The sequence below is a fragment of the Mustela nivalis genome, assembly GCF_964662115.1.
Source record: "Mustela nivalis genome assembly, chromosome: 13".
Lineage (NCBI taxonomy): Eukaryota > Metazoa > Chordata > Mammalia > Carnivora > Mustelidae > Mustela > Mustela nivalis.
In genome coordinates, this window is record NC_139032.1 from 67,652,504 (window position 1) to 67,679,925 (window position 27,422).

The 27,422-nt window shown below is 37.8% G+C and overlaps 1 protein-coding gene across 5 annotated transcripts in view; it reads left to right on the forward strand.

The window, feature by feature from the left end:
• Positions 1-27,422, forward strand: part of FKTN (fukutin) — a 97,968-nt gene that overhangs the window by 31,240 nt on the left and 39,306 nt on the right. For 2 of the 5 annotated variants that reach the window (XM_082695101.1, XM_082695102.1), the window contains exons 5-9: positions 1,279-1,556; positions 2,216-2,348; positions 9,683-9,812; positions 11,715-11,848; positions 13,287-13,414. In XM_082695101.1, coding sequence (XP_082551227.1) covers positions 1,279-1,556; positions 2,216-2,348; positions 9,683-9,812; positions 11,715-11,848; positions 13,287-13,414 — 803 coding nt within the window. Of the gene's footprint in view, positions 1-1,278; positions 1,557-2,215; positions 2,349-9,682; positions 9,813-11,714; positions 11,849-13,286; positions 13,415-19,834; positions 19,919-24,327; positions 24,451-27,422 lie in introns of those variants that run through there. The other 3 variants (XM_082695100.1, XM_082695104.1, XM_082695103.1) reach the window with 3 other exon arrangements.

The window sequence follows — 27,422 nt, forward strand, 5'->3', positions numbered from 1 at the left end:
TCTCAATAATTAATACTATTTAATCATCCATAGCACTGGCTGTTGATATTAGAACTAAAAATCTACAATATAGATTAATCTTGTTATATGAGATTTATACCATAACTAATAATGTTGGAAAATACACTTTGTTTCATAGTCTATTTTCTTTTTCTTTTTTTTTTTTTTAAGATTTTATTCATTTATTTGACAGAAATCACAAGTATGCGGAGAGGCAGGCAGAGAGAGAAAGGAGGAAGCAGGCTCCCCACTGAGCAGAGAGCCCGATGCGGGGCTTGATCCCAGAACGCTGGGATCATGACCTGAGCCGAAGGCAGAGGCTTTAACCCACTGAGCCACCCAGACGCCCCATAGTCTGTCTGTTTTCTAATGATTTGCATTATGGTGGACTTCTGTTGAAGTAGCAGTTGAAGGTGCTGGGATATAAACTATGAGATGAAAGTACTCTTTTGAAGCAGTTTCTTTTTTTTTTTTTTTTTTTTAAGGTTTTATTTATTTATTTGACCGGGGGAGACACAGCAAAAGAGGGAACACAAGCGGGGGGTGGGAGAGGGAGAAGCAGGCCCTGTGCCCAGCAGGGAGCCTGTTGTGGGGCTCAATCCAAGAACCCTTGGATCACTACCTGAGCCAAAGGCAGATGCTTAATGACTGAGCAATCCAGGCACCCCATGAAGCACTTTTGAAGATAAAAGATTAATAGAAGTTAAATTGAAAATTACAAGTTTTGGGCGCCTGGGTGGCTCAGTGGGTTAAAGCCTCTGCCTTCGGCTCAGGTCATGATCCTAGGGTCCTGGGATCGAGCCCCGCATCGGGCTCTCTGCTCAGCAGGGAGCCTGCTTCCTCCTCTCTCTCTCTCTCTCTCTCTCTCTCTGCCTGCCTCTCAGCCTGCTTGTGATCTCTGTCTGTCAAATAAATAAATAAAGTCTTTAAGAAAAAAAAAATTACAAGTTTTATTTTAAGTGTCATCCTTACATTAGCATTTACTTTATAGATCTTAATCAGAGAACACTAACCTGAGCATTCTCTTTCCAAGGGAGAAATTGGTATTAATTTGCATAAAGGGAGTCTTTGAACATGTCCACCAAGCTATGTAGTTTCCCTTTTTGGTATTCTCCTTTATTCTCCCACCACCACCTTCCCCCACTCTTAGTTTGAAATCTTTGGGCAAAGAGCTGATGAGCAAAAAAATATGTGTGGCTTAATTCGGTGTAAGAATCACTTTAGATTTGCTACCAGTATTTGGTTAATATTTAAACTTGATGTTTCTTTGGTTTTTAGGAAGGTTGGTTTCGGATAGCTGAAAATATGGGATTTCAATGCCTAAAGATTGAGAGCAAAGATCCCCGGCTAGATGGGATAGACTCACTTTCTGGAACTGAAATTCCCCTGCACTATATCTGCAGATTGGCCAGTCATGCCATCCACTTGGTGGTTTTTCATGAGAGGAGTGGCAACTACCTCTGGCATGGCCATTTACGACTCAAAGGACACATGGATAGAAAATTTGTTCCTTTTCGAAAGTTACAGTTTGGTCGTTATCCTGGAGCTTTTGACAGGTAAATTCAGGATCTGAATAGGTGTTCTGAAACCTCTATTGTTCAGTCATGAATTCTTACTCTTTGTTTACACTTAGTAATTAAATCTAATATGTAATTCACACAAACCAGTTTTGAAATCTTAATGTTCATTGGGAAGAAATTCATAGACATGTGCATCAGGAAATAGATATAAGAATGTTCATAACAACATTGTTCTCAATGCCGTCAAACATTGTATATTCATACAATGAAATATTGTAGAGCATGGAATAAATGAATTAGTGCTCTCTGTAACAATAAAGATGAATTCTACAATGTTGAGTGACAGAAGCAAGATGCATAATAGTACAACTCTTGATTATAAAAAGTACAAGCAGAGGAGAAAATATGTTTGTGGATATATGCTTACATAGTAAACATGGTCAAAAGGTACAAACTTCCAGTTATAAGAGAAATAAATTCCGGGGGGTATAATGTGCAGTTTGGTGACTATAGCTATCAGGGCTGTATTATATATTTAAAAGTTGCTGAGAGAGTAGATCTTAAAAAGTGGTATCAGAGGTTAACTGAGGAAAATGTGCTTGATGTTTAGCTGTTTTACTTATGTTGTATATTTTGAAGAGGCTGCCAGTTTTCTGGGTTAAGTCCTTGTAATAAATCTTAACTTTTGTTTTCAGGCCAGAGTTGCAACAAATTACTATTGATGGACTAGAAGTTTTCATCCCAAAAGATCCAGTGCACTTTCTAGAAGAAATACCACACTCTAGGTTTATTGAGTGTAGGTATAAAGAAGCTCGAGCATTCTTTCAGGTTAGAAATAATCAAATGTACTTTTTTTTTTTTAAAAAGATTTTATTTATTTATTTGACAGAGAGAGATCACAAGTAGATAGAGAGGCAGGCAGAGAGAGAGACAGGGAAGCAGGCTCCCTGCTGAGCAGAGAGCCCGATGTGGGACTCGATCCCAGGACCCTGAGATCATGACCTGAGCTGAAGGCAGCGGCTTAACCCACTGAGCCACCCAGGCGCCCCTCAAATGTACTTTTTAAATTAAAGGACATGTGTTTATTTTTAATATTTCTGGGGAGGGGTAGGAAATGAAGGGACTTATGGAAAATCAGTAAGAAAACATCTTTTTGATTCATCTGTTTCTTCTAGATTATTTTATTTTAATTTTTTAAGTAGATTAAAGATCTGTTTATTTATTTATTTATTTTTGCGAGAGAGATTGAGTGTGAGCATGAGCAGGGGAATGGCAGAGGGAGAAGCTGACTTCCCACTGAGCAGGGAGCCCAATGCAGGATTGCAGGATCATGATTGAAAGGCAGGCGCTTCACCAACTGAGCCACCCGGGTGCCCTAAAGTAGATTAAACATTAACCTTAAAAAATGATTTCTTCCCTATTTGAACGGTACAATGTTTATGGAGCCATTGTTTTATTTGGATAGACTTTTGGTAGGTTTGGCATTGGCTCTGCTTTCAGTTGGGATATGCCATTTGCTTTATCAAAGGTGGTGTGTTCTTGAAGCCACCCCCATTAGGATGAAGCTGCTGTAGAAGACAGAGCATGTAGATATGGGAATGATTTCATGGAAAATACAGTTTTTCTCTTGGGGCTGGCAATGAATATGAATTTTTTTGTATTTATGAAGAATTTTGAAGGTAAATGCTACACAGAGACCAGTTCTTTTTGAACTTTACTTTATTCTGCTGCTGTAGCTTTCAATTCAATAAACATTTATTGAAAGCCTGTTTCCCAGGCACTCTGCTGACCTTGTAATGTAAAGATGATTTGGAGAGACATGAAGGTTCAGCTCTAAGATATGACTGGAAACAGAAATACAATAAAAACAGATTTATGGAGGGGTTTTAGTACCCTAATCCTTCCACTTGCCCTTTATTTTCTGGGATTCCCTTCCAAAAAACCTGTAGACACATGGATAGGAATGGAATGGGGAAATGAAGTACCAGCTGTATCGTTACTGGCCAAGTGCCCCACACCCGCAAATGCAAGGTTTTTCTGGTAGGCTGTGTTATTCCCCTGGACTGATGCCTGCCAGCCTTCCTGGTGGGTCTTCCCAACCCCGTCCTCTTAAATCTGTAATCATGGAGCTGTGAAATGTACCCCAGTCAGCCCCATGGATGAAAAGCTGGCAAACTGCGTGGATGGATGGGCCGACTCATAGGCAAGTGCTGATCATCATTTATCACACAATAGTAACAGAACACAGAGGAGATGCAGCCTGGTGCTTGGACTTGACCACTCACTCTTTGGGCCTTAAGGGGTTTTTTTTTTTTTTTTTTGGTTGCCACCTCTGTCAGAGCTCTTATCACAGTGAATTGTGAATGTATGTCTTGTCCCATGAACTTACTGATGACAGGCATCTTCTTTATTTACTTCTGTAACCCCAGTATCTAGAATAGCATCTGGTGCAAAGAAAGGATCCTAGAATTATGGAAAAATGTATGGAGAATAAGCAGCTCATCTGAATCAAGTGATTTTTTTTAAATGACACTTATTAGGACTACTCCATTACCTAGCAAGCATTTGCCCAGACTCATTTTGTTGATTTTTGTGAGAAAGCAGTATAAAATGTAAAATGCTTCAGAATATTGATACATTATTAGGATAGTATCAAATTTTTTTAATTCTATATTTTCATTCTTGCTTTTTAAATTCTCAGTCAAACACTCAATCAGCATTTGAGTAAAGGATATGAATGACAGATGCTCAGAGGGCTTATCATATATAGCCTCATGGTTTTGCTGAAAAGTACCATCATACTGGAGACCGTAATCCTGATTGGAGGTTTATATTTATAGTAGGATCATGTGTGTCCTTCCCTTACAGTAAGGTATACTTGTGATTTCTAATTTGCTTTTCTCTTTTCCTGTTGTATTGGTATGACTGATGTGGGGTGCCTAATTAGGTTGATAACTCTTTATTCTTATTATCTTAAATGTTTCATTCTTCATCATCGTTTAAAAGTACCAGGAGGGTCAGTTTTCAAATTGAAGTGAGTATACATAACTTTGAACACATGATGGCGCCAAACAATCTGAAATATAATGCCTCGTGTATAATAAGCAATGAACTAATCTATTAGAGCTCATAAAACAACCTTCTTTCTATATCTAATATTTTTTTTTTCATTGGGAAACATTATCAAACTTTCAGGAAAGTTATAAATAAAATACAAATAACTTTTTCCTGAACCATTTGGGAGTAAGTTGGTGACTATGTATCCTACAACCTCAAATAATTTAGTATTTTCTCAAAACAAGAACATTGTCCTACATTGTCTTAATAAAAAAAAATCAGGAACTTAACACATAGATTATCACCATTTAATCCCATTCAAGTTTTACTATGTAATAAAAGGATCCATTCAGAGTAAAATATGATAAAAGAATTTAGAATCACATGTTATATTTAATCTTTCTTTTTTCCCTCTCTTTTTAAAAAGATTTTGTTTATTTTAGGGAGAGATAGAGAATGTGAGTGTGGAGGGGGGGTTGGTAAAGGGAGAGGGAGAAGAAGAAGAATCCCAAGCAGGCACTGCACTGTGTGTGGAGCCTGACCCTGTGCTTGATCTCAAGGCCCTGAGATCATGACCTGAGCGGAAATCAAGAGTCAGTCACTTAACCGACTGAGCCACAGGGGCCCCCTGTATTTAATTTTTCTCTCCATAGTTTCCTCTTGTCTGTAATGATTTCATAGTCCTTTTTTAAACTTTTATGACTTGGATGCTTTTGAGGATTACAAGCCAGATATTTTGTAGATTGTCCCTTCTTTGCGGTTTGTCTGGGTTTTCCTCAGGTAATATACCTGTAGTAGGAATGACGCAGAAGTGATTTTGTGCTCTTCTCATTACATCCTGTCAGGTGCTGCATGGTTGTGATTTGTCCCGTTACTGTTGATAGTCACACTGAGCACTGGATTAAAGTGGTATCTCTAGCTTCATCCCTGTTAAGTTTCTGTTTTTTCCTTTGTAACTAATAAAAACTTGGTAGGAATCTTTTTTAAAGGTTCATTTGTTAGAGAGAGAGCGCGCGCGTGCACGGGAGGTGGGGAGGGGCAGAGGGAGAGAGAAGGAATCCCAAGCAGGCTCCCTGTTGAGCACGGAGCCTGTCATGGAGCTCCATCTCGTGAACCATGAGATCATGACAGGAGCCGGAAGCAGTCAGAAGCTCAACCTACTGAGCCATCTAGTGCCCCGAAGGTACCTTAAAACCAGGTAAATGTTGTCAATATCCTCAGGCTCCTGGGTAGCCCAGTTAGTGAAGTGTCGGACTCTTGATTTCAGTTCAGGTCATGATCTCAGGGTCCCACATCAGATTCTGCACTGGGCATGGAGCCTGCCTAAGATTCTCCCTCGACTCCTCCTCACCCCCCTACTACTGCATGTGTTCTCTGTCTCTTAAAAAGTAATTGTCCATAGGGGCGCCTGGGTGGCTCAGTGGGCTAAAGCCTCTGCCTTCGGCTCAGGCATGATCCTGGAGTCCTGGGATCGAGTCCCACATCAGGCTATCTGCTCGGTAGGGAGCCTGCTTCCTCCTCTCTCTGCCTGCCTCTCTGCCTACTTGTGATTTCTGTCTGTCAAAGAAACAAATAAAATCTTTAAAAAAAAAAAAGTAATTGTCCATATCCTTATCAATCTTTTGGTGTATTTGTTTACATCAGTCTGAACTCGGGTTTCCTATTTTATTCAATAGGTTATAGTTCATTATTTTCTTTTTTAAAAAATTAATTCATTCATTTTTTTTTTAGTAATCTCTACACCCAGCATGGGGATTGAACTGACAAACTGGAGATCGAGTCACATGCCCTTTTGACTGAGCCAGCCAGGCGCCCCCTTTATTTTCATTATTTATTTTGATCCTCAAATTGTTCCCTGTTTGGCCAGTGGGAATTTCTTCATGATGGTTTCCGTGTCTTTTTAACATGTCTTCATTATTTTTTGAGTACTTTTTTGCTCTTTGGAGCAAGATGCTCTAGGTCCATCTTGTAATTTCCCTGCAACAACACTGGAATCAGCCATTTCTCCAAGTCCTGGTTCCTTTTAGAAGCCAAGGTTTGGATGCCAGGTGTGCTCATTGCTATGTGGTTTTTGTTGCACACAGGCCCTCTCAGTGACAGTGTGTATGTGTGTGTGTATTTATTTCTATATCCATCTATCTATCAAGATTCATGAATTCACAGTGATATAGCCAGTCCAACTACTTCATGTTTCAGTTAAATAGCATAGGGTTTGTTTCCTTATTTATGACTCCCTTCTCAAACGATGAGAAACTTGACTCCTATTATTATTAGTATATTTGCTTATTTGTTCAATCTCCTGTCATTGCTTCTGTCCCTTCTCCCATATGGTTGCTCTCCTCACGCTGCTTAAATGTTGCTAATCTCCCTCTGGGGTGCCCCCATCTGTGGACACACTTCTCAAACTGTTCAGGCTCTGACTCCCCACACTGGACATGGAGGGGTGTCCTCTCCATGTGGATTTCCTCACCACTTGCTCAGGCTCTGATACCCATACCAGGCCACCCATGTGCCTATTCTTGCTCTGCCTTACCCAATAGTTCTAGTATTGAACAGTTCAGGAAGGGAGGAGAAGAAATGCTCTCTTGGCTTACTTCATTTACTTTTATTTTCTTAGTCTACCAAGAAGTTTAGAAGTAGGATAACATACATTTTCTTGAACTTGGTTTTGTTTTAGCAGTAAACATCAAAAAATAATTAATGACTTTAAGTCCAGTCTCTTGAATTCAGTGAAAAACCAGAGGGAAATATGGAACTATCTGGACACCTGGCCTAGGGATAGCTACAGAGCTATATTATCCTCCTTCTTCTACTAATTATTTTCTGAGACTTTGGAAAAATTTCTAAGTCCTAATTTCCTCATCTGTAAAATAAATGGGTACCTTCTGTCACGTTTTTTTCAGTCTATATTTTGGGGGAAGTCTGGAGAAAGGTTACCTGAATAGCAAAGATCAAATGGACATGATGTTTAAATTAGGATTTTGTCCTTTTCTAGAGGTGTGATAAGCCCAAGATTGATATAAGACATTTTTAAGTAGAAAAAAACATCATACTACAATTTAAAAAATCCCTAACAGATGCAAAAGGTTTATAGGTGTATACACTTTAATATACATGCAGTCAATTCTAAGAAATGGAATTTCTGGGAGTATCATGCTACGAAAGGTATATCAGAGGTAAGAGTATGTCTATGCAGGGGCAGTCTCAGTAGGACATAACTATCAGAGTAATATTTTTATCAAGCACAGAGTTTTCATGTCTGTTACTTAATTTGACCTTTTCAGTTACTCTTTGAAATAAGGCAAGTATTTGCCTTTAACAAATTAAAAAAAAAAAAAAAAAAGAGGTTTCAGTGTGCTACACAGTCATTGGCTGAGCATAGACTAAATCCTGCATCTTCAGTGTTTTCCACCACGTCCAGGATAAGAACATTTGCCTCCCATTCCAACCATGTGTTCTAAGAGAAGCTATGCCTTTGAGAATGTTTTCATGTTGAAGACATCCTATAGGATTTTTATGATCTAGAGAGAAGGCAACTTATCTTCTGGGATCCCACTTTCTTCCTAGGGATACTGTTTTCTTAAGATCCTTAGAGTCTCTCCAGCAACTGTATTTTCTCCTGCTATATTGTAAAAGAATGACAGGTTATTATAGGATATTACAGACAGGGGCGAATGCAGGAGGGGTTTAGTCATTTATTCATTTACCCATTTATCACTATGTGATACTCACATATTATGTATTAGGCACTATTCCAGATTTGTACATACGGTGTTGGGGAGGTTTAGTACATGCCCTCAAGGAACCATCTTTACAACCTAGTGGAGGAGACATAAGTAAAACCAACAATACGAATTTTAAAAAAAGAATTATAGTGGAAGTGTATATAAGTGGTAACTGTTATAAACTCATTAGACAGATTCCTTCATCTTTGTCTATATCTAGAACAAATATTATTCTTTGCTCCCTAAATGTTGAACAAAAGGGTAGCATTGGGAGAATGAATACATCCTCATAGGAAAATTAGGGAATGCTTTTCAAAAGGTAGAACTGAAAGATTTTGTTAGTCAAGAGCACTCCAGATAAAGGAAACATGTATAAAGGCACAGAGGCTTGAAAAGTTGTAGAATATTTGGGGAGGTAGAAGTTATTGCTGTGTTCTAAAGTGTGAGGACAGTGGCGATTAGACCCGACTAGTAGTCAGGGACCAGAATGCAAATGTCCTTGTCTGCCATGTGAAGAAGTTTAGATTTTGAGTCATAGATCGAGAAGCATCACTAAATTTATAGTGTTTTCCTCAGTGTAGACTACCCTAAAAATGAAGAAAATTAGAAAAGGATGACTAGGTAAATGATAATAATAATATTTGTGTAGAACTTCATAATTTATGAGCCATTTTTCTGTCATCCATTGTCTCATTAACTCTCTACAGCAGTCCTACAAAGTGTAATTATTGTCCTTTAGTGACTGATGAGGAAATCGTATCTAAGAGAGGTTTGTTCCTTCATTCTCTCACTCATTCAGCAGATGTTCAGGTGCTGCTCTGGGCACTCTAGATAAAGTGATAAATTGAAGTCACTTTCCTCATGGAGCTTAAGTTCTTCTGAGGTGATACGCCCAGCATCACAGCTAAAAAGAAGTGGGGCTAGACTCGAACATGGATAATCTGAATCAAAATCCCAGGCTCTTTCTTTTATACTCTATAGTCTCTAAAGACCAATTGGATCAGTGAATCGTGAAAATGGCACTAAGTGCATTTTGTTCAGATATGCTTATAGCTCTCAGAATTAGTCTTCTTCTCACTGTCCTATCTGATAAATTGTGATGTGAAGGGAGTTCATAAACGTGTAAGTCTCAGCCTTTGGGAATTCTGGTTATACTCCTTCCCCTTTAACTTGTCTTTTCTAGAATCTGCTCCTGTAGTCTCATAGATAGGCAACTAACAAGAAACTCTGAAACTTGTTTTTTTTTTAATAATAGAAAAATATGCACACTATGGGGTTAATTTAGATTTAATTAGATGTCCGATTTAATTTAGATATCATGGAGATATTTCTAGCAATTTAGAAATGGCTATAATAACTGATTATTTGTTCTATCTGTAGCAGTACCTTGATGATAACACTGTGGAAGCTATGACCTTTCGGAAGAATGCAAAAGAATTATTGCAACTGGCAGCCAAAACATTAAAGAAATTGGGAGTACGGTTCTGGCTGAGCAGTGGAACTTGTCTAGGTAAAATTCTTGTTGCTTTACATTTGTCTTTTTGTCTTTTCATCCTCTTTGGCTTTAGGGATGACTGCCTGAGATGACAAAACATCAGTGAAGTGTCATACTTACACAATAAACGTAGTGCATGGAGCAGGCATTTATTGATTTCTTTAAAGAAATTAATTTCAGAAACATAAAAGAGAGTTAGGAAGGCCATGTTGTATTTACCAAAAACTATAAGTCATGTATAAAACTTATCTCAGAACGTGTAGACTATATTTGATCTTGAGGCAATCCTTGGATTAGCATTTTATTATTTCTGTCCCAAAGATTGTTCAGCCGTTAGAAAACAAAAACAAAAACAAAACCTCTGTTCTATTTCTTCACTTACACACCACACAAATGAGAGGAAGACTGAAGGGGTGTCATAAGGTCTTCGCACAAGTCTTCTCCAGGTCACTGATGCTCTCACTGGTTGAACATCACGGCCTTACCACATTCCACTCATCCTGAGATGGGGAAAAGTAGACATTTCTAGAGTCCTTATGCAACTAGAATCAGAGAAAGATTTATGAATTTCTTTCCACTATATGTTAGATTGAATTTCTTGGAATTTAGAATTCTTTAGAATCTAAGTTCTGTTGTTTTTATTCCCTCTTGTTTATAACTGTAGTTGGTCTTAACTGTATTCTTTTTTTATTATAATTTTATTTATACAAAATTAATTCTCCTGTTTTTATAGTGTTACCATATAATTTATTGTCCAATTCGAGTCTTTTTTTTTTTTTTAAAGATTTTATTTATTTATTTGACAGACAGAGATCACAAGGAGGCAGAGAGACAGGCAGAGAGAGAGGAGGAAGCAGGCTCCCTGCTGAGCAGAGAGCCCGGTGCAGGGCTCGATCCCAGGACCCTGAGATCATGACCTGAGCCCAAGGCAGAGGCTTTAACCCACTGAGCCACCCAGGCGCCCCTCAAGAGTCTTTTGAGAGTGAAAAGGAATGCCGTTAATAATGTTGGTGTGGGGTGCCTGAGTGGCTCAGTGGGTTAAGCCGCTGCCTTCGGCTCAGGTCATGATCTCAGGATCCTGGGATCGAGTCCCGCATCGGGATCTCTGCTCAGCAGGGAGCCTGCTTCCCTCTCTCTCTCTCTGCCTGCCTATCTGTCTACTGTGAACTCTCTCTGTCAAATAAATAAATAAAATCTTTAAAAAAAAATAATGTTGGTGTGACAGGTATAAACTGGAATATATGGTTATCTTCTTTATTAGGCTTTGTGGAAATTCATATGTTCTTCCTGTCATGGAGCTTATAGTCAGAGTAAGCCAAGAAAAAAAATACATTTCACATATGTATGTGATATATGCTTTAAGGTTTAAGTTTTTTTTTTTTAAAGATTTTATTTACTTATTTGACAGACAGAGATCACAAGTAGCAGAGAGGCAGGCAGAGAGAGAGAAGGAAGCAGGCCCCCCAAAGAGTGGGGAGCCTGATGTGGGACTCGATCCCAGGACCCTGGGATCATGACCTGAGCTGAAATGACCAACCGACTGACCTACCCAGGCCAAATGACTGAGCCACCCAGGCGTCCTGGCCCAGTTAACATTATTAAAACTAATAGTTTATTTAGAAATTAGAATACATCATAAAATTTTTGAGGATGCTAAGTCTTCAGCATGGTAAAAATGAAGGAAAGAAAGAAAGAGAAAAAGAAAGGAATGTTCTTCAACAGATGGCTTCTTATAACCACAGATTTTAGTTTGGGATTTAATCTTTTAAAAATATTTTTGGTAAAGCACTGTAAGTCTAATCTTAAGAAATACCTTAAGAAATAAAATCCACTCTTACAAAGATTATACAATCGTGACTAATCTTTCCAAACTTAAATTTTTAAAAAATTTTCTTTTTTTTTCTTCTTTATTTTTAGGGTGGTATCGGCAATGCAACATTATTCCATATAGTAAAGATGTTGACCTAGGAATTTTTATACAAGATTATAAATCTGATATTATTTCAGCATTTCAGGATGTAGGACTTCCACTCAAACACAAATTTGGGAAGGTCAGTAATAAAAATCTGCTTTACTTCATAAGTACCATGTCTCAAAAGAAAAGTTTATATTGAACAGCTCAGAGATGGTTAAGAATGTTACATGTGTATCACTCAGTATTGGTCAGGGTAAGCTCAGCAGAAGCTTATTTTATGACTTTTGCACTACTTAAGGAAACTAGAAAATCTGGCTTACTGTTGACCATGAGAAGGGGAAAAGGGTCTTGAATTCTTACAATATAATTAATATACCATATAATGTAAAATTAATACAATTATTAAGAATCTCACCTACCCTACCTAAAGTTATAATGTTTCTCATGAGTCACTTAATTTTATATTCACTTAGGCATCCTATCATCAACATGAAATGGTCCTTTGGGGCTAAGGGTTAGAAACAGAATCATTTCAAATAGTACTTGAATTTCTTATTTATCTCACATATTCTGGGTTATAGCAATTTTCTCAGAGTTGAAGTAGGAATAGGTCATCATGACTTAAGTGAAATCTCTTTTTAGACAATTTGATTTTTATGCCCTAAGCCCATGATTCCTTGCAAACATCTTACTCATTTTTTTTTTTTCAAATGATGTCTTACTCTTAATTTGGTTGTTCCCAGGAAGGTGTTGTCCTGGAAAGCAAGTAGAAGTATGTTTAATACTGAAAAATTACTTCTTTATTGTAATTAGTCTAGTTTATTAAAAAAATTTAATAAAATATTCTCCAGAGGTCAGAGTCAAAGCAGTTGAACTCTAGGCATGCAGTAAATGTTTATACTTACTTTCTCCCTGGCACTGCACTCTGCACCTGGGACACAAAGATCAGTATGTTGCAGTACTTATCTTTGAGGAGTTCACTGTCTAATTGGGAAAAAATAACTACATAATTATTATGTGATTAGTACTATAACAAGACAGATGCACCACGTCTAATGAGAACATAATTATTTGTAGGTTAAGTTTCTTTAGGGAAATGCTCTCAGAATTCTTTGTATCTTTAACTTTTATTTTTTTCATATAATGTAATTTATGGAATATTGGTAGGTTTCTATGATGTCACATTTATTTAAGTACTTATTATTGATTGAGATGAGAGACTTATTTCCTAATAGTTCTACTTGATTATTAAAGGGAGTTATTTTTCTTTGGTTTCTTTCCTTCTTAATTCAGAAAGAGGCTCAGGAACAGAATGTTCTGCAGAGTGGTAATTTAGCTACTGTAAGTCATTTACTCTGGGTTTTCATTAATTGTCAGAAGTAACATTATTTTATATGCATTTAAGAAAGAAATCAAATGTTGGCATGCTACTGATAAATCCCAATTTCAGAGATGTTCCAGCTTGAAAAAACACATTATCTTAGAATCAGTATTCTGTCTATATAAAACAAATTTTTTCAAAGAATATATATTTCCTTTGTTTCAGTCTGTGAAGGTTTTCATCTTCATCCTAGGTAGAGGACAGCTTGGAACTATCTTTCCAAGGAAAAGATGATATAAAACTCGACATTTTTTTCTTCTATGAAGAGACTGACCATATGTGGAATGGAGGCACCCAGGCCAAAACAGGAAAAAAATTTAAGTATGAACCAGATAAGTACTTATAAAAGGGTCTAGAGAAGTAACTTAGGAAGGTAGAAATAAGGAAGTAACTGAAAATGAGAAACAAATGAAAGACTGTCACAGCTTCACTCTTAGCGAATACTGTCTCAGTTTACCCATAAAGCCCAATTATGTTTGGAAAGTATGGACTATTTATAAGGACAGTGTAAGAGGAGGAAGTGCCCCTGGGACTTCAGTCCAAAGAGTCATTAAGATTAGAAGCTCTCAAGTCATCAGAAAGGGAAAACCAAAACAAGGAACACAAAAACCAAGCCCAGAGCCTTAGCCGAAACACTGATTGGGTATTAGAGTTAATGGAAGCATGTTAATTTGATGGAAATGGGTAGGGTCTATAGGAAGGAGATAGTCAAGTGAAGTTTAAGTGAAATGAACTGGAACTGAACTCTGAGGCCAGGAATGCTCGGCAAGGTCTGGAATGTGCCTTCAACAGTAACTGAGGGCTGATCCTTAAAGCATACTCGTTGAGCTTAACAGCTACCATATTTTGTCAAACGTAAGATGATACGGATTGTAAGATGCACCATTATTTTATGTGCTACTCAGAAAGGAAAATTACTGCCAATTATAATTCTAAGACACATGATTCACAGATGGAAAAATTTGGGTGGGGGAAATGTCTTGGAATTGATGGAGTACAGTATGTTAGATTGACGTTTTTAACATTTTTTTTTAATGCTGCTACAGTAAAACTCTGATGAGAAAAGACAAAAATGACATTAGAGTAACAACGCTCTCCTTTATGAAGCAGTTGACCTATTCTTAATTCTGAGAGACAGAGGAGAGGTGAATGAATGGGAATGAGAACCCAAAGAGCATGAGCTTTGGAGTCAGGCAGAGCTGGGGGCCTTCGCTGGACCCTAACCTATTTGTGGCCTTTAGCTTTTCTCTGAACATTAAGCTCCCAGTCTGTTAAGTTTGGGTAGCACTACTGTGCGTTTGACTATTAAGAACATTTTGCAAGTGTTAACACGTCTGATCGTCAAAACAATCTTAGGAGGCAGGTATTCTGTGAGGGGCTGGAAAGTAAATAGTTTGTTCAAGACCACATAGCAAATAACGGAAGGACTCACACAGCTGCCTGTCCTTTAACCACTGCTCCCCACTGACCCCCAGTATACCTGATGATATGAGGCACCTGGCATAATGCTCAGCACTTACTAAGTTAATTAGTAAATGATGGTTATCATTGTTATTATTATGATTAACCTAAGTGATTATCATCATTATTCTCATTATTATGATAGTTACATGAGCAGAAGCTTCAATTTGCCTCACTAACTAGCTGAGATTGGAGCTTCTATCATTGAATAAATTTGAGCCATTGAGCTGAGTGGGAAGTGTTCTGTGACATGGAAGAGAAATGCTCGATTCATACTGGTTTCTCCTGGCTACATCGACACCCTTTTGGTATTGCTGAATCTTTATTTGAAGGCAAGGAGTCTTCATATACTGTTAAATTCTGGAGGTTCGAGAATAATCCAAACCTTTTTCTCAAAGTCATAAATATATCCCCAAATTGACATTGAACCCAGAGCATATGCTTGAAACTTTTATTTAATATGAAAAATTATTTTGCTTTATGACAATAACAAATTCATGCTGGGTAAGCTCTGAATATAAGACAGAAATTAATAAGTTAAAGAATGTATTAATTGACATTCTCACTGTGGCTAGGTGAATGGGGATAAGTGTTTATGACATTCAGCTGTAGTTGTTTTATTCAGATATAATAAAGAAGGTGAATTTGGGGGTGCCTGGGTGGCTCAAATAGTTGAATGTCCAACTCTCGGTTTCAGTTCAGGTCATGACCTCAGGGTCATGAGATGGAGCCCTGCATCAGGTTCAGCGCTCAGCATGGAATCTACTTGGGATTTTCTGTCCCTCTTTCTCTGCCCCTTCCTCTGGAGGTCCCTCTCTCTTTCTCTAAAATAAATAAGTAAACCTTTAAACCTTTAAAAACACACCCACACACACAAAAGCTGAATTTAACATATAATTTAGAGGCTTCTTTAAAAACTGTAATGTAGCACAGAAAGGAAAGGGATGGAGCCTATTTGCTTGCTTTTGAATCCTGGCTTTATACTTACCATCTGTATTACCTTGGGCAAGTTATTTAACCTCTCTGTGCCTTAGTCTCCTCAAGTGTAAAATGGGAATAATAAAAGAAATTGCTACATGGAATGGCTTTAAGGATTAAGTGAGTTAATACACAAAAAGCATTTTGAAGAGAATTAAAGATCTCCTGAGTGCCAAGTAATTACTAGCTTCTATTACTACTACTGTATTAGTAGGACAGGGATAAAGAAAATAATTTCTCTTCTTAGTCTTATGAGAAACTTACAGATTAGATACCTATGTAATTAACTCAGTATTAAACTGCCAAATCTATTCTTAAAGAACTCGTATGAGGATGTCACCTATTTTCTAAGAAAGATACTTTCTAGAGCCATTATTATAATTCTGTTATTCTTAAATTTTCCTTCTAAGTCTTGGATTTCTTTCTTCACTGACATGATCTGAAATGCACAAACTTCAAAAGAATGGTTCATTTCTAACCACTACATTTCTGCATAGAAAGAGCTTCTTTCATTCTGCTTTAACTGCTCTTTATGGTAGCAGTGTTTGGGAAGTGTGAAGTGTTCTGATTATTTAACAAGAGAAATGAGCAGTGATGGAACTGTCTGGACAGATGGTGTGAGTCCCAGATTTTCTATCCTGTTACTGTGACCTTAAAAGGCAGAGAAAAGAACAGGGGATGGCTGTGTAGAGTAGTTTCTTTGGAAGATTCCCCCAGCCATATGCCATTTTCATTCTTTTCAGCACTGTTTACTTGAAGGAACTATAGTATTTTCACCACTACTGTTCCTAGAGGGGGGAAGAAAAAACCCAACTTTTAAAGCTAGTCTAAAGGTCTTCTTATCTGTGTAATATTTTACTTGTATTCATGTATAGTTAATTCTGAGAAAAGCTTAATAATATCATAGAACACTTACCATTAAAAAAAAAAAAAAACAGACTAAAGAGGAACTTAGAAAGGAAGAAAAATGTTCCCCCTTTTGAAACTTCACTCAGCATGCCTGCAGAATGAAGTTTTTGGCCCTCAGATGTAATGATAATATTAACATTATCAATAATGTTAATGTAACAATAATGGACACAGCTACTAGGGTATCAGCTGGTTATCTGGCACATGGTGGGTACTTTGTGTTTGTTATCTCAAACAGTCCTTACATTATCCATGTGGGTTAGAAGTTCTCACTCCCAGTTAGATATGAGGAAACTAACACTCAGAGAAGTAAGGTAGCTTGCTCCTTAATGGCAGGACCAAGATTTAACTCCAGAGCTGTTGGACTCTTCAGCCTACATGCTTACTTCAAAGACTTAATAGGTTGAATGAGTTAATACATGAAATGCATTTAAAAATAGTACCTGGCACATAGGAAGTGATCTATAAACATTACTGCTGCCACTATCATTACAATAGTATTATTACTATTACTGCTACTGTGTTGCTCTGACACAAGGCATGGGACCTTCAACACAGTGGTAACTTGGATTAGTTACTGCAGTGGGTCTCTGAATTTTTTTTTTTTAAGATTTTATTTATTTATTTGTCAGAGAGAGAGAGAACACAAGCAGGCAGAGTGTCAGGCAGAGGCAGAGAGAGAAGCAGGCTCCCTGTGGAGCAAGGAGCCCGATGCGGGACTTGATCCCAGGAGCCTGGGATCATGACCCGAGCCGAAGGCAGTGGCTTAATTGACTGAGCCACCCAGGTATCCCAGGTCTCTGAATTTTTTATACTTAATTTTCTTCTCTAGAGTCCCTATCACTAGTAATAAAAAGCAACCTGTGCCACCAGGATGTGATGTTTTATTCTACAACTTCACAGCTTCTGCAGATACTGCCCAGGTTTCATGGGGATATTTCTTTCTTTCCCATCTGAATCAGCAGATACAAGTAGAGGCAAGAAGTTGGAGAGGTAATAATAAAAATTAAGTTTGAATATTTGCATGTGCCAGGCACAATGCCAAGCTTTTATATGCATCATCTCATTTAATCTTCACAAGTTTATGAGGGAGATCTTAATCTTCTCACCTCCATTTTATAGATGTGGAAATTAAGGCAGCGCTAAGACTCAGATGTGGGGCCATATTACTTCAGAGCCTAAGTTCTTAAAGTGTAGATAATGTGTGTGCCAGCATGATCTATCATATTGTACCTCATCCTTGTATGAAAATAGACCTTCTATTCAGTGATATTATCAGGGTAATATAGCTACCTCTATCCTCTGATAGGAAATATGCTATCCCCTGGGATAGTAGTGGTTCCTTATGTCTTCTTTAAAAAAATTTTTTTTTAATTTTTAAATTTAATTTTATTTTGTGTGTGTGTGTTCCAAAATTCATTGTTTATGCACCACACCCAGTGCTCCATGCAATATGTGCCCTCCTTAATATCCACCACCAGCCTCACCAAACTCCCTCTCCCCTCCAAAACCCTGAGTTTGTTTCTCAGAGTCCACAGTCTCTCCTGGTTTGTCTCCTCCTCCGATTTCCCCCAACTGATATTTGTAGTTTCTGCTTATTAGACAGATCTTCAGAAAATTTGGATTTGTTCTCTGTGGGACTAGACTCCTGTCCAGGTGTGGCTCTGATATAATGTAATGTTTCATTTCTGCAGAATGTATTTACTAACTCTATGTGCTAAGGATTCTCACGTGGACATACTTGGGTTCTGCTCTCAACGTTCTCTTAATGTGGACCAAGAAAAAAATGATTAAAGTACTTTATCAGTAGTGTATAGTAATTGAAGTATGTGTTGTATATAATTGAGATACCAAATCAAAGTCTGTCTAGAAGCAACAGCAAGGAAGTGTGGCTTAAAAATAAAGAAGTTTGTTAGGTAGACTTGGTAGGAATATGGAGAAAGTCCTGATGATAATTTTGCTTAACTATTTTCCTCTTTAAGCTGTTCCTATTTTTTTTTTCTAATTAAAAACTCTAAGGTGTCTTTTAAAGTAAAAGCTTTATTAGGGAGTTTCCTTGACTAGATTCCTAGAAATGAAATTGTTATTGTTTGTGTTGTTTAAGAAGTAGAAAGGGTAAGTCGGCAACGTTCTAATATTAGGACTCCTTAGGACTCAAAAGTTGTATGGCTTCCTCAATCCTTTTTTCTCTTTTATAGGGTCTAACCCAAGATACCGCCTTGCAATTTAGATACCCAGCCTTTTGCAACTTTATTTGAGACAAAAATTTTAAGTATGTCATTAAGTAGTATCAAGTTATACATCATCACATGTCCCAGTTCTGCCCATTCAAAGGCATTGGGTTGTCTTTTTTTGATATTGCTCCTCAGTATCTCTAACTGGAAATAATATCCCCTTCCTCTGAATGTCCTTTTTTTTTTTTTCCTAGATTTTTTTCCCTTTATTTTTCTCATCCCTTATTTGAGAACATCTGCTGATTTGTCTGTCCTTTCTGAGTTACAGATAGAATCAGGCCTGGCAAATCTGTTGCAACTGAGTGAGACCTGGGCCCTTCATGAAACCAAAGTCAGTTCTTAAGTGTATTTGTTTTGTTAAGATGATAAGGTGATGTCAGATTAATGTGTTGATCCAACCGACCTTCTCTTTGGAGAATCAGAGCCATAAGGTCAAGCCACCCGGTTTTTTAGTCATTTTGCTTTACCAGAAGCTAAAAATGAGAGTTTGTTGTTGAATCCCCACTCATACTTTCTCTCAGCTTCATAGATTGATACCAGCCAGGCTCCTGTGGTTTTAGCTCTCAAAAATATACTTGCCTTTTTAGTACTTATAGCTGGGAAGTTAAAAAGGCAAATTTGGATTCTTTCTTTCTTTCTTTTTTCCCAATAAAAGCTTGGTTTATTACAGAATTCTAGGTTGACTCCCTATATCTTCTGGCCTTTGTTGATCATAATAAGCCTATAGCCAGTTAGAGACTTTCCCTTTTTTGGATTCTGTCATTTCCTGACTGGTTAATTTTAGCCATTCTGTCTGGTGTGAGGTGGTACCTCCTTGTGGTTTTGATTTGTATTTCTCTGGTAGTGAGTGATGTTGAGCGCTTTTTCATATGACTGTTGGCCATTTGGATGTCTTCTCTGCAGAAATTTCTGTTCATGTCTTCTGGCCATTTCTTGATTGGATTATTTGTTCTTCGGGTGTTAAGTTTGATAAGTTCTATATATATTTTGGATAGTAGCCTTTTATCTGATACATCATTTGTGAATATCTTCTCCCATTCTGTCGGTTGTCTTTTGGTTTTGTTGACTGCTTCCTTTGCTGTGCAAAAGCTTTTGATCTTGATGAAGTCCCAATGGTCATTTTTGCCCTTGCTTCCCTTGTCTTTGATGATCTTTCTAGGAAGAAGGTGCTGCGGCTGAGGTCGAAGAAGTTGCTGCCTGTGTTCCCCTCTAGGATTTTGATGGATTCCTGTCTCATGTTTAGGTCTGTAAGCCATTTTGAGCATATTTTTGTGTGTGTGGTGTAAGGAAATGGCCCAGTTTCATTCTTCTGCATCTGGCTGTCCAATTTTCCCAACACCATTTATTGACAAGAATGTCTTTTTTCCATTGGACATTCATTCCTGCTTTGTTGAAAATTAGTTGACCAAGAGTCAAGGGTCCATTTCTGGGCTCTCTATTCTGTTCCATTGATCTATGTGTCTATTTTTGTGCCAGTACCATACTGTCTTGATAATTATAGCATTATAATAGAGCTTGAAGTCTGAAATTGTGATGCCACCAACTTTGGTTTTCTTTTTCAACATTCCTCTGGCTATTTGGGGTCTTTTCTGTTACCACACAAATTTTAGTATTATTTGTTTCATTTCTGTTAAAAAAGTTGGTGGTATTTTGATAGGGATTGCAATAAATGTATAGATTGCTCTAGATAGCATAGACATTTTAACAATATTTGTTCTTCCAATCCATGAGCACAGAACATTTTTCCATTTCTTTGCATCTTCCTCAATCTCATTCATGAGTATTCTATAGTTTCTAAGTACAGATTCTCTGCCTCTTCAGTTAGATTTATTCCCAGGTATTTTAGGGGTCTGGTTATGAATGTAAATGGGATTGACTCCTTACTTTCTCTTTCTTCTGTCTTGTTGTTGGTGTATAGCAATGCAACTGGTTTCTGTGCTTTGATTTTATACCTGCCACTTTACTGAATTCCCGTATGAGTTCTAGCAGTTTTGGAGTGGCGTCTTTTGGGTTTTCCACATAAGGTATCATATCATCTGCAAAGAGGGAGAGTTTGACTTCTTTGTCATTTCAGATGCCTTTTATTTCTTTTTGTTGTCTGATTGCTGAGGCTAGGACTTCCAGTACTGTGTTGAATAGCAGGGATGATTGTGGATATCCCTGCCATGTTCCTGACCTTAGGGGAAAAGCTCTCAGTTTTCCCCCATTGAGTAGGTTATTCACTGTGGGTTTTTCATAAATGGCTTTGATATTAAAGTATATACCCTCTATCCCTACAGTGTGAAGAGGTTTGATCAAGAAAGTATGCTATAGGGCGCCTGGGTGGCTCAGTGGGTTAAGCCACTGCCTTCGGCTCAGGTCATGATCTCAGGGTCCTGGGATCGAGTCCCGCATCGGACTCTCTGCTCAGCGGGGAGCCTGCTTCCCTCTCTCTCTCTGCCTGCCTCTCTGTCTACTTGTGATCTCTGTCTGTCAAATAAACAAATAAAATCTTTAAAAAAGTATGCTATACTTTGTCAAATGCTTTTTCAGCATCTATTGGGAATGTCATACAGGTCTTATTCTTTCTTTTATTAATGTATTGTATCACATTGATTTGCGGATATTGAATCAACCTTGCAGCCCAGGAATAAATCCCACTTGGTCGTGCTGAATAATCCTTTTAATGTACTATTGGATCCTATTGGCAAGTATTTTGGTGAGAATTTCTGCATCCATGTTCATCAGGGATATGAATCTGTAATTCTCCTTTTTGGTGGGGTCTTTGTCTGGTTTTGGGATCAAGGTAATGCTGGCCTCATAAAATGAGTTTGGAAGTTTACCTTCCATTTCTATTGTTTGGAACAGTTTCAGAAGAACAGTTATTAATTCTTCTTTAAATGTTTTGTAGAATTTCCCTGGGAAGCCCTCTGGCCCTGGGCTCTTGTTGGGAGATTTTTATTACTGTTTCAGTTTCCTTGCTGGGTATGGGTCTGTTCAGGTTTTCTGTTTCTTCCTGGTTCAGTTTTGGCATTTTTGTTTCCATGAATTTTTAAAAATTCTTCTTTAATTTCTTGGTTGACCCATTCATTCTTTAGTAGAATGCTCTTTAGCCTCCATGTATTTGAGTTCTTTCCAACTTTCCTTTTGTGATTGAGTTCCAGTTTCAAAGCACTGTGGTCTGAAAATATGCAGGGAGTGATCCCTATCTTTTGGTATTGGTTGAGACCTGATTTGTGACCCAGTATGTGATCTATTCTGGAGAATGTTCCATGTGCACTGGAGAAGAATGTGAGTTCTGTTGCTTTGGGAGGGAATGTTCTGAATATATTGTAATGTCCATTTGGTCCAGTGTGTCATTGAAAGCCTTTATTTCCTTGTTGAACTTTTGCTTAGATGATCTGTCCACTTCAGTGAGGGGGGTGTTAAAGTCCCCTATTGTATTATTGTTGATGTGTTTCTTTGATTTTGTTATTACTTGGCTGCTCCCATGTTAGGGGCATTAATATTTAAAATTGTTAGATCTTGTTGGACCAACTCTTTAAGTATGATATTGTGTCCTTCCTCATCTCTTACTATAGTTGTAGGTTTAAAATCTAATTTGTCTGATACAATGATTGCCACCTTAGCTTTTTTTTGATGTCCATTAGCATGGTAAGTTGTTTTCTACCCCCTCACTTTAAATCTGGAGGTGTCTTTGGATCTAAAATGAATTTCTTGGAGACAGCATATCGATGGGTCTTTTTTTAAAAAAAAACCAGTCTGATACACTGTGTTTTTTTATTAGGATATTTCACCCATTTACGTTCAGGGTAACTATAGCAAGAAATGAATTTAGTGCCATCGTATTGTCTGTAGGGTGACTGTTACCATATATTGTCTGTGTTGCCTTCTGGTCTATGTTACTTTTAGGTTCTCTCTTCACATATAGCACCCCTTTAAATATTTCTTGTAAGGCTGGTATGGTGATCACAAATTCTTTTAGTTTCTATTTGCCCTGGAAGCTTTTTTCTCTCCTTCTATTTTCAATGACAGCCTTGCTGGATATAGTACTCCTGGCTACATATTTTTCTCGCTTAGTACCCTGAATATATCATGCCAGTTCTTTCTGGCCTGTCAGGTCTCTGTGGATAGGTCTGCTGCCTGTCTAATATTTTTGCCGTTGTAGGTTACAGACCTCTTATCCCAAGCTGCTTTTGGGATTTTCTCTTTGTCTCTGAGATTTGTAAATTTTACTATTAGATGTCAGGATGTTGACCTATTTTTATTGATTTTGAGGGGTTTTTTTTTGTGCCTCCTGGATTTTGATCTTTGTTTCCTTCCTCAAATTAAGGAAGTTCCCTGCTATAATTTGCTGCAATATATCTTCTGTCCCTCTCTGTCTTTCTTCTTCTGGGATCCCATTGATTCTAATATTGTTTCACTTTATGGTATCACTTATCTCTCAATTTTCCCCTCGTGATCCAACAATTATTTATCTCTCTTCTTCTCAGCTTCTTTATTCTTCATCATTTGGTCTTCTATATCACTGATTCTCTCTTCTGCCTCATTTATCCTAGCACTTAGAGCTTCCATTTTTTTATTGCACTTTATTAATAGCCTTTTTTGATTTCCACTTGGTTAGATTTTTACTTCTCCAGAAAGGAATTCTCTAGTGTCTTATATGCTTTTTCCAAGCCCAGCTAGTATCTTTATAATCATTATTCTGAACTCTAGTTCTGACATCTTACTTATCATGTCCATGTTGTTTAGCTCCCTGGCAGTTGGTACAACCTCTTGTCCTTTTTTTCTGAGGTGAATTTTTACATCTTGTCATTTTGTCCAGAGAAGAACAGATAAATGAGAGAATAAGATGCTAAAAGGATAACAACAACCATAGATAAATATTCACTAAACAAATCAGAAGAGACCCACAACTGGGGGGAAAAGAAAAAAAAGAAAAGAAGAATATGATCAGGCTGGTGAACAGAACAGAGCCAAACACTAGATTTTGGGTGTATTTTGGTCTGTTAGGAGAAACTGACACCCAAATTTTTAAAGAAAGAAAAATTTGTATATATACAAAAATAAGGGTAAATACAATGAAGGGATGGAATAGGACTGTAAAAATGAAAATTTAAAAAGACTTTTATAAAGGAATTGATAAGTTGGCTGAAAAAAGAAAGAAGAAAAATTTAATTTTTCAAAAAAAAAAAAAGGAGAGAATATGGTCAAGTGGGTGAATAGAAAAAGCCATGCCGTAGTTATAAGGTATAAAAATATGTATCCCAAAATTTTGAAGAAAGAAAAACTTATATATGTACAAAAAATAAGGTTAAATACAATGAAGGGATAGAATATAACTCTAAAAGTGAATATTATAAATGATTTTTTAAAAAGGTATTGATATTGATAAGTTGGTTGAAAAGGAGAAGAAAGGGGCGCCTGGGTGACTTAGTCATTAAGCATCTGCTTTTGGCTCAGGTTATGATCCTGGGGTCCTGGGATGGAACCCCACATCAGGCTCTCTGCTCAGTGGGGAGCCTGCTTCTCCCTCTCCCACTCCCCCTGTTTGTGTTCCCTCTCTCGCTGTCTCTGTTAAATAAATAAATAGAATTTCTTTCTTTCTTTCTTTCTTTCTTTCTTTCTTTCTTTCTTTCTTTCTTTCTTTCTTTCTTTCTTTCTTTTTTGACAGAGACACAGTGGGAGAGGGAACACAAGCAGGGGGGTGAGAGAGGGAGAAGCAGGCTTCCCACTGAGCAGGGAGCTGATGCGGGTCTCAATCCCAGGACCCCAGGATCATGACCTGAGCCAAAGGTAGATGCTTAACTACTGAGCCACCTGGGTGGCCCAATAAATAGAATCTTACAAAAAAAAAAAAGCAAAGAAGAAAAATAAAAAGAACAGAAAACAATGATGAAAATTAAAAATACTAACTTGGAAGGCTAAAGAATCATAAGGAAAAGCCATGAATTCTGGATGCTATATTCCTCTAGCATTGAAGTTTTACAGTTCTCATTGATCAGTAAACTTGGTCTTGGCTGGATGTTCTTGCTGATCTTCTGGGGAAGAGGTCTGTTGCAGTGATTCTCAAATGTTTTTGCCTCAGGCAGAATTGCACCACCTTTGCTAGGGGTTAGGCTAAGTAATCTGCTCTGGTTTGCTCTCAGTAGCTTTGGTTCTCTGAAGGCTTTCTGTGTAGTTTTAGAGGACGAGAATGAAAATGGTGTCCTCCTAGACTCTGGCCCGGAGGAGATAGGGGAGGGGGGGTCCCCTCTCCTCATTGTGCTCTCAGAGAAAAGCAGTTAATCATTCCTGTCTCCCTGGTCTGCGGCCACACTCTGTGCTTACTCAGCCTGTGAGCAAAGATTATTTCTTTAAATTAGTATATTTGAAACATTGGCCTTTCTGAAAACGACTCACATTTCCTACTCTGTTTATGCCTTCATATCTTGCAACAGATATATTGTCTTAGGTTTCCTTAATTATATCTCCAAACCACCTCTAGTGGGTAGCAGGTACAAAGTATATCGTTGAGGGAAGAACTTTGAATGAATTTTATATGGTAATTGTATGCAAAGTACAGAAGTGGGAGTTATTTATATAGTTATCTTTGCTTATTTGTTTTTTAAGAGAAGATTACCTCAGGGGCGCCTGGCTGCTCAAGTCTCGAGCTTGGGGCTCTAATTTTGAGCCCCACATTGGGTGTAGATATTACTTAAAATAAAATAAAAATAAAAATGCTGAAAAAGGGGCACCTGGGTGGCTCAGTGGGTTAAAGCCTCTGCCTTCAGCTCAGGTCATGATCCCAGGGTCCTGGGATCGAGCCCCACATTGGGCTCTCTGCTCTGCAGGGAGCCTGCTTCCTCCTCTCTCTCTCTCTCTCTGCCTGCCTCTCTGCCTACTTGTGATCTCTCTGTCAAATAAATAAATAAAATCTTTTAAAAAAATGCTGAAAAAAATTACCTGAGAATGAATAAATGGAAGACCTTTCATTTATGTGACATAAATTATATTTTTAAGACTGCCATATGTCTTGTTTGAATGTAATTCTATAAAGTCTTTTATAAGGTAGTCGTCCAAGAGAAATAAAAACATATTTTCACCAAAAGAGTTGACATGTATGTTTGTAGCATTCTTATTCATGGTAGCCAGAAAAATGGAAACAACCCAAATGTCCATCTTCTGGTGACCAGATAAATTATACTATGCTCAGGCAATAAAATACTACTTTACAGTAAAGAGAAATGAACTGCTGATATATGCAGTAGCATAAATGACTCTCTAAAATATGCTCAGTGGAGGAAGTCAGATAGGAAGAGTACATACTATGTAACTGCATGTACTTGAAATTGTAGAACAGGCAAAACCAATGAAGGATATAGTAAGATCAGTGATTGCTAGGGGCCAGGGTGGATCTACTCTATGACTTGCCAAAGAGCACAGGGACCTTTGGGAAGCAGGGTAGTAGAAGTAGTCTGTGTCTTAATTGCTGTGGTACTTACACAGGTATATGTGTTTGTCAAAACTTAAAATGGGTTCGGTTTGTTAAATGTAAATTACTTCTCAAAAAATGTATTTAGAAAAAAAGTTTATTTACACGTTTAAAAAATTTATGGGGCACCTGGATACCTCAGTCAGTTAAGTGTCTGGCTCTTGATTTCATCTCGGGTCATGATGTCAGGATCATAGGCTTGAGCCCCACATCAGGCTCTGCATTCAGCGAGGATTCTGCTTATTTCTCTTTTCCTGCTTCTCCCCTCCCCCCATTCATGAGCATGCTCTCTCTCTCTAAAATAAATAAATGAAATCTTAAAAAAATTATGACTTAGAAAACCAATGTGAAGAGGAAAGAGCCCAAGATTACATACTAAAATAGAGGGATACCTGGGACCAGAGGGATGAATTTGATCAAGGCAGGCTTAATTGCAATGATAAGCTTTGAGCCTTTTGCATCTGATTTGACAAATTAGGTAATCTGAGTTCAAAATAAAACAAGCTTTTTTAATTTAGTATAAAAGTTGAAATCATAGTTTAATCTCTTTTTAAATTTATCTATTAGATCCAAAGAGAAATACTATTAACATTGTCTGAGAGAAAGCAAGCACAGCTAAGTCTGATTGTTGATAAACTATAGATCTAATTTTTGGAAGTTATGCAGTAGAAATAAAAATGTCCTGGGGTGGGCGCCTGGGTGGCTCTTTTGGTTGAACAACAGCCTTTGGCTCAGGTCATGATCCTGGACTTCCAGGATCGAGTCCCACATCGGGCTCCCAGCTCCTTGGGGGGTTGGCTTCTCCCTCTGACCTTCTCCTCCCTCATGCTCTCTCTCACTCATTCTCTCTCAAATAAATAAATAAAATCTTAAAAAAAAGAAAAGAAAAGAAGAAGAAGTCTCAGAAGTCCTCAGATTCTTAAAAAGAAAACAAAAAATGTCCTGGGGCTTTGGGACTTTGTTTCTGGCATTAAAAAAGAATTTTGAGGGCGCCTGGGTGGCTCAGTGGGTTAAGCCGCTGCCTTCGGCTCAGGTCATGATCTCAGGGTCCTGGGATCGAGTCCCGCATCGGGCTCTCTGCTCAGCAGGGAGCCTGCTTCCCTCTCTCTCTCTCTCTGCCTGCCTCTCCATCTACTTGTGATTTCTCTCTGTCAAGTAAATAAATAAAATCTTAAAAAAAAAAAAAGAGTTTTGAGCATGCTTTAAATGGATAGTTTTTGATATAGTCATGGAGTTATATTCAATTGTTACATGATAACATCCACTTATGCAAGCTTTAATTTGTCTACTCATT